Genomic DNA, 13,880 nt, shown 5'->3' on the forward strand with positions numbered 1-13,880 from the left:
TTTATTTTTTTATATCTATCTTGACATACTGATCAACTGGATGGAATCCGATTTATCGGTAAGTCGATAGGATAGACAGTGTCCAAAAAAAGCTTTTTAGAAACCATAATTTTAGATATAATAACTACTTTTCGTGTAAAAATAACCTACAGTAGAAAAAAGGTATACTGGGGACAGGGTATAATACAACCAAAAGTATAGTGCATTTATTGCTTTGAGGTTTTAAGTATTTTACAGTACCTTAAACGCAGACCTTCGCAGTACCGTGGTAAAACCTATACCAACAGATGTTTATTCTTCATTAGGTATATCTTGCCTGAGATGGACCGTAACGAATATTTGTAGAAGCTTGAAATTTTTATTTGAAACGCAAATTTGATTACGTAAGACTATAGATAATATTCTCGGTAGATAAGGATAAGATAACTTAGGAGAAGAACTAACTCAGCCAATAAAAAAACCATTTGCCTTCGGAATCTCAAAGAATTTCGAGAGCAAAATAGGCCAATACTGTATTTAGACGAAACATGATTCAGATTGAGATTGATGATTGAGATTATCCCGGTATCATTGTATATTTAACCCATAAACGTAATTCGGCAAGAGGTTTGCTATAATATCAGTACAAAGATGGTAGAACTGTGAAAACGAGTAATATAAGAAAATATTTATCTGTGAACTAGGTGATGACAGTAGTGATAGTGACGATTTTTTAAGTGCCTGACATTTTATTATTATTATATTGAATATTTTGTATATTAATAATGATAATGATAAATTGTTACTTTGTACTAATTTTTTTATTGCTGATTGTTGGGCGAAAAAGATTGAAAACATACTTATATCCCGCTTGTTAGTGTAGGTAAATAAATTCCTAAGACCTAGGTGTCGTTGTCGGTTATAAAAGCACTATATTTCTGGTTCGAGTATACCTCCAAAACAAATGTACCGTACCTATGCAATCGTTTTGTCTGGGTCCGGTGCATCCTCCGGCGCAGAAAAGATGGCAACACTCTCTGGGATTGGGTCCGAAACACCTGCCCTGATCGCATTGCGGACTGCACGTTTGCTTGGAGAACTGCTGGCAGTTCTCGACCCCAGGACCCCAGCATCCACGCGGGCAATCCTTGTGGCACGCTGAGCATTCCCTCTCGTCGGAGGTGAAGTTGTAGACGTACATAGACTTTGCTTTCGGATCGCTGATGATCTCGTTCCAGTCGATGGTCTTGATGTGGCAGAGGTTGTAGTTGTTGATTATCCCCACGCTGCCGGTGAGGATGTCCCTCAACGCGGGCAGCTCCAAGTGGTACATCTTGTTCAGGGTGATCGCCAGGGCGAACTCGTCCTCGTTGAAGCTCATCTTGAACAGCGTCCTGCCGCGGATGATTTGAAGCCTTGGCAGCACTATGTTGATGTCCACGTGCGATATCAGCACGTAGCCGGTCACCTCGCGGATGTACTGCAGGAAACTGAGGTCTAGGTTCGCGTCCTGCAACCACGTGAGCTCGAGGTTGCCGTCGACGTACGTGCAGTTGGTGAAACGGTCCTTGAGGTTCCTGTAGTGGTGTTCGCGATTCGAAGGCACCGACATACGTCCGTTGGTCCCGATGCAGACTGAAACGAGGAAAAAATTGTTATTAATATCGAGAAGAAGAAAGAAACTCAAACTCAACAACATATTTTGATGTGCACATCAGACAGATCTGGTAGTCGAATCTTGGACCTCCTTTCTTTTTACTGATGATTGACGGTTTGCCAGACGTAGTTCAGAACTCTGGGCCTGCAGAGTATATTGCTCACCATTCAAAAATGAAGAATGCTTCTATATGTCAAGAACAAGGAAAAAGTAGAACGTTGATTCTTTATGTACAATTGACAACGAACCATTAACCATATAGACTGTTAGGATTTGTAATTAGAAGCTCATCCATGTTTACCACAATAAAAACACCAGATATGGTGTACAATGAAAACCAGTTGGGAAAAGCGCAAAAGTTCTTATAAAAAACACGGTGAATACATCTGTAATCTCTGTTATCCGACTGCCACAACTGAATTTGAATATGTTCCTCCGCACGCCAAAAAGTTAACGATCCTCAATTACTATTTCAAATAGTGTTGAACTGTGGTACGTATTTTAACGTTGGAAGAAGAAATGTATTTGTCCTTCGAAGAAAGCGTAACAACTTAGGCTTAACCAGAAACCAGAAACATCAAGAAAGGAATTAAAGGAAGGAAAAAAGTGGAATTACAAATTAATCAAAACCAAGAACTTTAATATAAGCAAAACAGTCATAATGTTGGCTTTGTGTTCTCCAATACCAGTATTTGGTCAACAAATCCATCTTCAAAAAGTGCCAGAAGAAAGGAAAAAGGTCACGTCTCTGAATGAAGCAAATACAACGCAGATGTTACGCGATTAAGTCAAATGGTGACGGTAATGACTTTTTATGATCCACTAATGTGAATCATCGATTTAACCATGTAGATTATAAGGAATGGACAGCAGCCATATTTAATATTTTTCGAAGAAACTTTCGCAGGCAATACTATTTACAAATATTCTGTTGCTGAATCGAACTGCAGAGCGTCTTGAAAGGGGAGATGTTATATCAGCGTTAAGTCAGTCTGAAGTTGATTTGAAGGAAAATTAGGGTTGTATCAAACAACAAGAGACAAATTCTTTCCTCTGGCTTTTGTCCTCATTCCTGGTAAAGGACAGAAGATTAGGGAAGCTATCTCAAAGTTTTGGTAATATATTTTTTTTGTTTATTTAGGTGGGTATTAAATTAACACTAAGAAAAAACAATGTCATTAAATATATATAATCTTTAACAGTAACTGTCGAGTTTTTATGTACGCGGACGACACGTCCGTGTTGGTCTCCGGGAATGACGCGCAGGAGCTGATAAATAATATCTCTGTTGCTGTTGAACAGTTTAATAAATTTTTCAAGCCAAATCATCTAATCATAAATTTTCAATTTACTGGCCAGTCCATTAGACCTTCACATGACTTATCCTTTAGATTCTCTGGAACATCCTTAGAAAAAAGTCAGAGCACAAGATTTCTTGGCTCCTACATCACCGCGGTGGGGATCAGGACATACATAGTGTTTGTAGCAAACTAAATAAAACATTTTTTGCAATATTAACAATTAGAGACTCATTTCTCGAGAGATCACTATTAGTCTTCTATTATGCTTCGGCATACTCCTCAATTTCTTACAACATTGTGAACTGGGGGCAAGCTAGTGATGCTGAAGGGGTGTTTGTACAGCACAAAGAATACTTAGGGTAATTTTTAAACCTTACTGAATCAGATATACTATTAAAAATTACAAGAGTGTTATAAGAAAATGATCTGCGGAACAAAGATAAACGATATCGTGGCAGTGAGAGTCTGTAGGGGTGGCTGAAACTCTCTGATTGAACATTACGAAAAAGTACTTGAAAGTACTGTCAATTTTTAGCCCGTTAAGTTTCTCGATTTTGTGGGAAATCCTATCAAATTTACGCAAGACGAAAATAAATCTCCAAAAGCCGTTTTGAATTTTTTGCAATCTATATTTATTAATACATGATCAATATCATTTTCTGACACAAATTCCTGGATTTCAGTTTTTGAACTTGATGAGGCTGACGCTTTTCATGACAATAACACTGTTCTATTTTCAAAAAGTTCGGCACATTACTACTCGTCTTTTGTCTATTTTGCGGTACATAATGAGGGTGGCACGGCTTATATTTAAATTGGTTTCGTCTTCTTCTAGCTTCTATTCCAGTTTATCCAAGGTGAGTTTGTAAATCACGTTTATTCATTTTCTTCAGTTCTTCACTATTAATCGACCTTATCTACGATATTTAAAGCTTCTGGTTGGATAAGTCCTCTGATGATTAAAGTTTCTTACACATTTTTCACAACCTGTTTTGGTCAGTTATGTTAGAAAGAAAGAAATATACCTTGCCCACCCCTGCCTTTTCACTCAAGGGAGAATATTTTTTTTGTTAATGGCTTTACCCAATGACAATAGGTAATAAGATCGATTAAATTTTATTGGTTCACCGCGATGAATATCTGGACAGAATATACCTTACGTACTGAATTGTTCCAAATAAATAAACGTTATTAATGCCTAGAAGCAGCTTTTGTTCAAAGAACCCCAGATTAAAACAAAAATGACGTAATGTAAGCACCATCGGACGGGTTATTAACATCGATCAGTTCGATGAATGACGGCGGACAGCCGAATTTAATAAAACGCGCGCGATGAGAGATGAAGGCGATAGCTTTCAAACATGGCCGGCGTAAAAAATTGTCGTGTTTCGCGCTAGATGCTATCGCGCAGTGACAGGTCCGCCGAAAAAATGTGTTTTTGGTGACGCGTCGGGAGACCGCTGTTTGAAAGCGCGAGACGACACGAGTGATTGCTCTATACAGGGCGAGTTAAAAGTTTAAATGTCTCCGAAGTTTTTTCTTTATTTGCCGGGGTAAATCTGACAACACCGCTGTTGCCAATTTTAATTTGCAACTAATTTTTTTACTAAATTCGATATGTGCAATTCATTGCATCAAAAATTGATAGGCCGTAACGAAATTACGACGTGTAACGTAAATCCGGTAAATATGACAACACTGTCGTTAGCATTTTTGAATTCTGCACGTTCGAAAACTACCACGTATTGAATTTAATCGTCCCAGCTTTGGCATTTTTGGAGACATTTAAACATTTGCAGTTTACTTTATTGTTACCTACACAGTTTGTTAATAGATGGCGGGCCTCGATTTGGAAAATAAAGCGCCAAGAACTATTCTGAATAAAGATGTGTTAGTAAGGTTAGATTAGACGGCAAGTGTAAAACCCTACAATTAGTTTAAAACCAAACATTAGCATAATTACAACGTTTTTATTTTAAATGGAACACGGGAAACGCTAAAGCACTCTGGAATACAGTAAATATAACAAACAAACAAACAATGTAATAGAAACAAAAAGTGCAGCACAAGTAACAACTAATAAAGATTTTAAAATCGAAGAAACTTTTAACAACTGAAAAGTGAGGACAAAAAACAAAACAATCCGCCTCCGAAAAAATAGTACAAATTACAGAATCGCTGAAATTAAAAAAAAAATCACCATGTTTTAAACGGAAACACTACAACCTAATAAACAAAATGTCCTGAAGAATTTAAAATCTCAATCGCAAAACCGATATATCAAAAAGGCGACAAAAATCTCAAAAAAAAACTATCGACCAGTATCACCTATAACCAAAAATTGTTGAGAAGGTTCTTAAAGAAAGATTAGAGGACAACATAACATTAAATAAACATCAATATACATTCAGGCAAGGTAAGTCTATAGAAAACACTTTAACGAACAGTTACAGCTTACTGGAATATAATATATAATATAAGTGCATTGCTTCTCGATCGCTCTAGATATTACAAATAAATTTAAAACACAAATAGGCCAAAGATCTTAAGATCATCTCATAAGTAAGTAACTTAATAATATAAATTCAAAAAGGACAAGACGTAAACAAATTATTATAAAAAAATATATATACAAGAATAAATAACAAGCAATATTTTTGTGTTTCAAAATGTTTATATTATTTAGTTTGCGTTTATTAGTATCACTTTCTGTAATATGTGGTAGCGAATGTGTTAAAATTATTACATATTATTATTATGTTGTAATATCTTACACCCAAATTTCAGTGTATCTGACATATGGAATATTATAAGTGGAAACTAAAGACCGAAGAATATTCAGTTCAATTCAATTATGCGTTTCACAAAAAATGTGGGCTTGACTTCTAGGATCATTCGCCCAATGCGGACTTCCGTCGAGGATCTTCGCTTTTGGTCATGGACCAACACGTACAAAGAAGACATATAATATTTGCTCAACTAGCAAAAAACAATTTTGACCGATGCCAAAAAACCGACACCCCCCGCTTCACTTTAAAATGTTCACTAAATACTGAGAACACTAAATCCACCTAGTTGAGACTGATTTAAAAATTTTTTTGGACGATTACAAAGGATTCTGTATGGAGCGAACGGCGGTTAAACGGCCGCGTGCAATGCTCCACCACAGAATCCACCGAAGAATATCTGTAATTTTTGTCAATAGATTGTTCTTCTGGGGTACGTCTACCATGGACACTCGCCCATCGCGGACCCCATAGATCCCTTATAGAATGATGATACTTCAATCAAATCGATTTTTGACGTGTGTTTGTTGATTTATGAAGATTTATTGAAGATATGTACGGAAAACCAGTACTATGATATTTGGTAAGTTTCTGCCTTTTATAAAAATTAAATTATTAATCGAATGAGAAAAGAAATTTTGTAGAAGAGCAATTAACTAAAATATTGGTTAGATGTTGTATCACTACAAGTGTTGTCTAATTCAGATGTGCACTTTTAAAATTGTTGTAGGTAGTTTATTGCTCCATATAAGTAATTAACTCCATAGGAAAACTACATTTGCAAATGGAGTTACGGGCGAAACAATCTTGATATTGATTAAATCTTACTTTTTTGTGGAAGCTATTCTAAGAATAGTGAAGTTTGTTGTTGCCCAAGAATCTTCGAGAATCTGGATAAAGAATCCTCCAATATGGATTTTAACCTTATCCAGATGACTTTGTTTTTGCCTAGTGAAGAAGTTGTTAAAAGTACATCTTATGTCCGTGTCAAGAGGTTATTCGGTGAAGAAGATGTCATTTTGTGAGGAACTTTAGCAAACTAGTGACAATATGTTTTACAAAATTATGTCAAAACGAGAAATAGTTCCGAATCATCAAAAAATATCGGTAGTAATATTGCAAGTGGGTTTATTGTTACTATAGTATAATGTAATTGAATGCCACAGACCATAAACAAATCAGGAGGGCTGAATCCTAGTCAGCGACAATTTCACTTCTTTTGTCTTGCTTGTGTTGGTGTTGGAGGTATTTAAGGAGATGCGTCAATTAACCAAAGCTAACGTCTTCATTTGGTACTGAGCTGAGGGTAAATGAAGGCTAGCGTAGAGGTCGGTACATTTGAACTACCGTACGTGCCTGACTTTTCAGATTATGCCTAAAATATATGGCGGTATAAGACAGGTATAATGACATGCACATATATAGTATATATAGTTCAAAACTACCGATCTGAATGATCCGAGCAACGCCATACGTACTGAGGTCTAAGTTTTTTTTTATTGTCATTTCCTTTGGAAGATAGCAATATGCTGAAGTGGGGTGCGAAGAAAAGAAATATGCCGGTTATTCTTTTAAACCCCTTCAGTCGTCTTAAATCCTCAAAAAAATTGATCTTAAATTCAAAAAATTGCATTGCAATTTTAATTACCGTAATTTTGATTAATTTCGGACCCTTACAAAAGTAAAGATGTCCATGCCCATGGACCCAGGACTTGACTCTTTATCAGCGATGCTTGTAGGTACCTTTTTAGATTTTTTTTTTGCATTAGATCCTTACTTTTGTACCTACTAGTGTTCTTTTCCCCGTACGAAAGCGTATAATAGGCAGGTGAAATTTCAGTCTGCCAAATGCCAACGTAATGAAGAGCCTTTTTTACGCGCTGTGGGAAGCGGCCAGTTCAGGTACAAAAATCCGTCGAGCAAAATTATCTTTTCACAAAACACCGGATTATCCGGATGTATTCACCCGTATGCACCGTCCATGATAAGTTTGAAGGTCGTAATTACTAACAAAATCTAAGGCTCCACAAAGCTGTTCCGCACGCTGCGGTCCTAAAAAACGCGCAGCTCTAAAAGTTGCTCTGAAAGCTACAAAAAATTTGATATATTAATTTTTTATTATATTTATATTTATATTATATATTTATATTTGTATTAATATTTATTATATTTTTTTATGACGCAGGACAATGTTTTGACGATGCCTAAGAATACGTAGGCCTAAATTTCTAAAAGGGGTCTGTCGGAGTGTAAAAATTCCAGAAACTGAAGAAACAGTTTTAAATTCTATTGATGGATTCTGAACTACAAAAATTGGAAATAATCTGAACATCTCGCACTTCTTGGTTTGGAAAATTTTGCACGATTTTCTCTACGAGTCCAGACGTTACTTTACTTACGTTACTTACGTTTGACCAAGAAATGCTATTTACAGATGAAGCTAATTTCCCCAGAAATGAAATCAATAAACAGTTTTCGATAAACGTATGGGCTGGAATTGTTGTAAATTACTCAATTGGACCCTTTTTCCAGCCAGAGCTTTCAACAACTTATCTAGTTGCTATGCTCTACTTTTTGTCAAAAAGGTTGTTATTAATTTATTAACAGACAATTTTGTTAAAAATTGTGAGGGCTACCTTCTATTTTTTTTATGAAGGATCCTTACCAAAACTACATCCATGTAGTGGCGACTTAATTAACCAAAATATTTTTCAAAGAAACTACGTAATGCTTTTTACAAAACTTCTGGATTCCTCCTGGGTCGGTTTTCGCTTAGTAGAAATCGCTGACGTTTCGCCAACATCCTGTTGGCTTCTTCAGAGCTTCTAGCTTCTTTATTAAAACTCCTTACAGGGAAAACTGACAGTTTCGTACTTAATTCCTTTCACTTTGTTGATCAATTAAAAAGCGTTACATTAGATAAACAAGATATTCTAGTTAGTTTCGCCGTAGAATCCCTCTTTACCAAAGTTCCTATTCCTGAAACTCTCGACATCATTTCAGATATATTAAAATCCGGGAATCTGGAACCAAACCTTCTCACCTTAATTGAAAAATGCTTATCGGAAAAATATTTTTCTTATAACGGTCAAATTTTTGAACAAACGTCGGGAACAGCTACGGGCTAATTGCCTTTGAGAAGAAAGCTCTCGACACACATCTTGATACACAGTGCATGTGCCAAATTTCATTAAAATATCAGCGGTGATACTACAGATATTAAAAGAATATATTTTATTTTTGATAATTTACCCGCCATGTATCTCAAAAGTTAAGACCTTTAGGGCATATGAAGTTTTCTTTTTAATACGACTTAAAAATCGCGCTCTTAATTATTAACTTAACTACCAACTTTCGTAATAAAAGCTTTATATACGAAATGATACAGAATTAAATTCCAAACCCAATAAAAGTGCTAAACACAGGATGTTCCGTTGAAAAAATATTTTTTATGGTCATTTGAAACCGCCCTGTATTATATATTCGCGCCAAAGATAGGTGAAAGCATTAAATATTAACGACTTACGGGGATCCATAGTAAAAAAATACTTAAAACAAAGAATTTTTAAAAATATTCATAGCATTCTATTAAAAAAATAAAGTTGCTTGGGAGCATCCGAGATGGACCTCCCGGTACGTTTTCTTTAATTAGAATGCCAAGAGAGAGAAATTTTGTAAGTTATTTGTTTTTATGTTTATTTTAAACAAATAGGTACGGTAACCTTATCCAGAGGACTTTGTTAGCCTAGTGTAGTTAAAATTACATCTTATGTCCGTGTCAAGAGGTTATTCGGTGAAGAAGATGAATTTTTAACAAGATTAACAAAGCGAAATTCTTCAAACATCATTTTTTGAGCAACTTCACCGTATGGCTCAGCGAAGATCAGAAACTAAAATTAATAATCAAACCAGTGACAAACATGGACAAAACGGGAAATAATAGGAAATATGGGTTGCTATAACAAACCAAACAGCCTCTTCAATCTCTTGGAGATCATCTGCAGAACCTTAGGCTTGCCGGTTATTCTTTTAAACCCCTTAAGTCGTCTTAATTCCTCTAAAAAAAATGACGTTAAATTAAAAAATTGCATCGCAGTTTTAATCACCATAATTTAGGCTTAGCATTGTTTTCATCAGGTCAGGTCAGGCACCGCACCAATCATAATAATAATAATAACATTTATTTTCCCGAAGACAACTACATAATTGTTTAGGAATAGTCAAAATACATAATAGATACAATATAAAAAAATATTTACTGAAAAAAATTCGTCTAGATTATAAATAGTTGGCCGAAAGCGTTTTATTGATTGAAACTTCAGCTTTTCAGAACGCGGCCATTTTAGTAGGAACCCACCGATCGCCTTAAATAGGCGAGAAAATACGCGCGAGCGGACCAACACCTCGCAATACCATCCCACGCACGGATCCCATGAATATTCAACGTTTTTACTTCCGTGACGTATACTGGACGGCGATTTTTCCATCGGCGGAGCTTTTTACAGAGTGAGGCCGGACCAGAAATATGATCGGGCCGTTATTAAAATGACCGTAAAAGTCAGTTTCTCGTTTAGATGTTTTTCTCTTTTGTTGTGTAGTCCGGGGTCCGAGGATTCGTGTTACCTGGGTTTTCGAGATGGGCCAGCGATAGGTGTACGTACAGGTAACAAATTTTTATACACCTCGTCGGACAAGGCGTTCGAAAAGTTTTTGGGGCGCGATCGCAAGAAATAATTTTCCCGACAAGGAATAAATTCAACGATATGACTTTTTTTTATTAGATAAAGGACTTAAGGCTAAAAGGAAAGTTGATTTCAGGCAAAAATTGCTGTCTGGCTGTTGTTATTAATGTCTATTATCCCGAATTTATAACACCGCTGATCATAAATTAGTTCATTGCATTTTGGATTTTCGGAAAAAGCTTTTGGAACACAAAATCGTTGTTTTAGAAGTGGCTCGGATTCATGGGAAACGACTGACATGGTAAAGTGACGCTTCCCGCTAGATCGGTGAGTAATTAGGTATTTTACAGACGGGAGTAGAAAAACATATTTTTGTTTGTCAGTCAGGGCACTCTTTGAAATTAATTAAACAATTCCTATTTTTGCCGATTTGGCAAAAACGAGGCGAATGCAATATAAAGTGTGCCAAAACAAAAAAGTTACAGCCAATTAAAACGTTAACAAGATGAATTGAACGCAATTCGATGAGAAAAGTAGAATGCTTAATAATTTTCTGTTTCATGCCTCAGTTAAAGAATCTCCTAGACGCAAATCAAAGGCTCCTTGCTCAGAAGCAAAAAGATACAGCTTTGCAAAGATTTAAAAATACTACGGATAACGATGATTGCCTTCTATTTAAAAGCCTGTGCAATTTAAACAACTCCAAACAAACTTGAGCTGCTCTAATAAACTTTAATATTAACGCAAAGACACTACACTTCCAAGTAGTTTGAATGACCCCAAAACCATTAATAAGTTTTTTGTGTAGTTTCTTCAAAACACATCCATTATACATATAATATTTTCATATATAATATTATTTGACGTTCTTAAATATAAATAGGAAATTAAATAAAATACCACTGGGCTTGACGAAATATGTCCACTTATGACGGACTATTGTAGCCCTATCATTGATGTCACTGGTATTATTAATTTCACCAGATAGCTGGAAAATGTCACTTTTAAAACAATTAGCTAAAAATAATACCCCGTCCAATTTTAATGACATCATTAAAAAGTATATTATTTCCTACGTTTTCTAAAATTTCTTAAATTAATAAATAAATAAGTATAAAATCAAGCCATGTCAACTGACAAAAAACTAATGAATGCCCTAATACTTTCGGATTTTTCGGCATTCGATACGGTTAATCAAATATTATTAATCTCCAAGCTAAATTTCTATGGTTCTTCATCTAATTCAGTGGCTCTCAACCTTTTTGGGATCACGGAACACTTTTAAGTGGTCTCGATTTTAGCGGAACACCATTATCATAAAATTTGTAAATCTAATGTAAATCACACAAAATAATTGGAAGATTAATATTTAATTGAAATAAAGATATATATTACATGGTAACTTATTTTAATGAGAAATTTGCGCTTGACGACCTTTACAAATTTCCTCAAGGTTGGGTCTTATGTAAGAGAGCGCTACTCTCATTTCTTCTTCTAAATTGGTAAGTCTTTATCTTTTTTTGCTTTTAATATTTGTTAGAGTTGAAAATCCAAGTTCGCACAGATAGGACGTCGAAAAGAGCAACAAGATATTCAACGCTCGTTTTGCAATAAATGGATGTTCATTCTCGATGGAAATCCAAAACCTTTCCACTCCTTCTTCTTTGAATTTTAGTTGTAACGTTCGATCCGTTAATATATTAATAAACTCATCTGCTTCCTGAATAGAAAAATCTTGGTTCATTATATCAAATTCACCAAATGGATTTCGCGCCCAATCAAAGTCTTCAATATTAAGAGATGGAAAGTAATGAGTTATTTTGTCTTGCAATATTGACAAATGCTCTGCCACATTTGAAATCATTTCGTTAATGTTAACAATATTTTCCGTTGCTAATAACGGAAACATATCAAATTTGCGATTTTGAGCAATACGATTTTTCCAAAGCAAAAGCTTTTTCTGGAAAGCTAGCAATTTGTCTGTGAATGTCAGAATATTTTCATTTTTTCCTTGAAGAGATGTATTGACTGAATTTAAGTAGCTGAAGATATCGGCTAAATATGCTAGCTTAGTACACCATGCATCATTTTCCAAATATTTTACGTATACATCATTACCCTCTTGTCTAAAAAAAACTAGCAATTCCTGTTTCAACTCATGAACTCGGGTTAGCACTTTTCCTCTTGAGAGCCACCTCACTTCAGAGTGCAAAAGCAAACATTCATATTTGGATTCCATGGTGTTACAAAGTTGTTTGAACATACGGGTTTTTAATGGTCTCGATTTAATATAATTCACCATATGTACGACTTGTTCCAAAACAGACTTTAAGTTTGCTGGTAGACTCTTCGAAATCAAAGATTCCCTGTGCAGAAAGCAGTGAGTAGAGACTATATTTGAATTTATTGCTTTAACTCGACTACAAAATCCCTTAATACTGCCACGCATGGCTGGAGCTCCATCAGTACAGATTCCTGCGCAATTTTCCCAGGATAATTTCCATTCTTCCAAATAAGATGATACTGAATTAAATATGTCTTCTCCAGTTGCGTGACCAATAAGTTCCTTGCAGAATAAAAACTGATTTATTATTTCAGTGTCGTCAACAAAGCGAATAAATCCGATTAATTGGGCTTTGCCACTTATGTCAGTGGATTCGTCAATTTGCAGCGCAAAATTTTTTGTACTTAATTTCGCCGTCACTGCGTTCTCTATAAAACCTGACATATCTATAATTCTTCTTTTTATCGTATCGTCCGAAACGGGAATTTTTAGGACGTCTCGCTGCGCTTCATTGCCAAACATAATCTTAACAATTTCTAAACATGCGGGCAAAATTAGCGATTCTGCGATATCATGCGGCTTTTGCTTCAATGCAATTAGTTCTGCCACTTTATAAGAAGCGATTTGCGCTTTATCCGAAATTGTAACGCTCTTTCGAAAGCATGTTGCTTGCACTTCTTGATTTTTCAGCAATCTTTCGAAATAATCTTTACGTTTCGAAGTTAGACAAGAATGTTTTGTTGAAAGGTGTCGCTGTAACTTAGCTGGGACCATTGCACTGTTAGCCAATTTTTCACCACATACAATACATCTCGGAATAGGAACATCTTGACTACCGCTCCATGTAAAACCAAACTTCAGATATTCTTCCGAATAATGCCGAACTGATTCGGATATCTTTTTACGTTTATTTTCGGCATTTTTGTTGCCTTGCATATCTCCTTCAATTGAAAAAGACCTGCTTGTACTCGCCCCAACATTAACCTCACTTTCAGTCTTTCTTTTCAAAAATTTGTCCATATTTCAGATTTAAAAGTCTTGTATAAATGCTAAAATAAGCAACTAAAAAAGATATGAATACTGTTAAAACTACACAACTTGCATTTCATCTTACCAATTTCCAACAATATAAAATATATATATACAATAAAAAACACACTCACGAAAACTCGATTATATATTAAATTATGG

The 13,880-nt window shown here is 35.4% G+C and overlaps 1 protein-coding gene across 3 annotated transcripts in view; it reads right to left on the reverse strand.

Annotated features, from left to right (window-relative positions):
• Window positions 1-13,880, reverse strand: part of LOC132697785 (epidermal growth factor receptor) — a 136,286-nt gene that overhangs the window by 17,649 nt on the left and 104,757 nt on the right. For all 3 annotated transcript variants that reach the window (XM_060663425.1, XM_060663424.1, XM_060663426.1), the window contains exon 2: window positions 955-1,614. In XM_060663425.1, the coding sequence (XP_060519408.1) occupies window positions 955-1,614 (660 nt within the window). The remainder of the gene's footprint in view (window positions 1-954; window positions 1,615-13,880) is intronic.

Source organism: Cylas formicarius, unplaced genomic scaffold, assembly GCF_029955315.1.
Source record: "Cylas formicarius isolate icCylForm1 unplaced genomic scaffold, icCylForm1.1 PGA_scaffold_2__14_contigs__length_35257938, whole genome shotgun sequence".
Classification (NCBI taxonomy): Eukaryota; Metazoa; Arthropoda; class Insecta; order Coleoptera; family Brentidae; genus Cylas; species Cylas formicarius.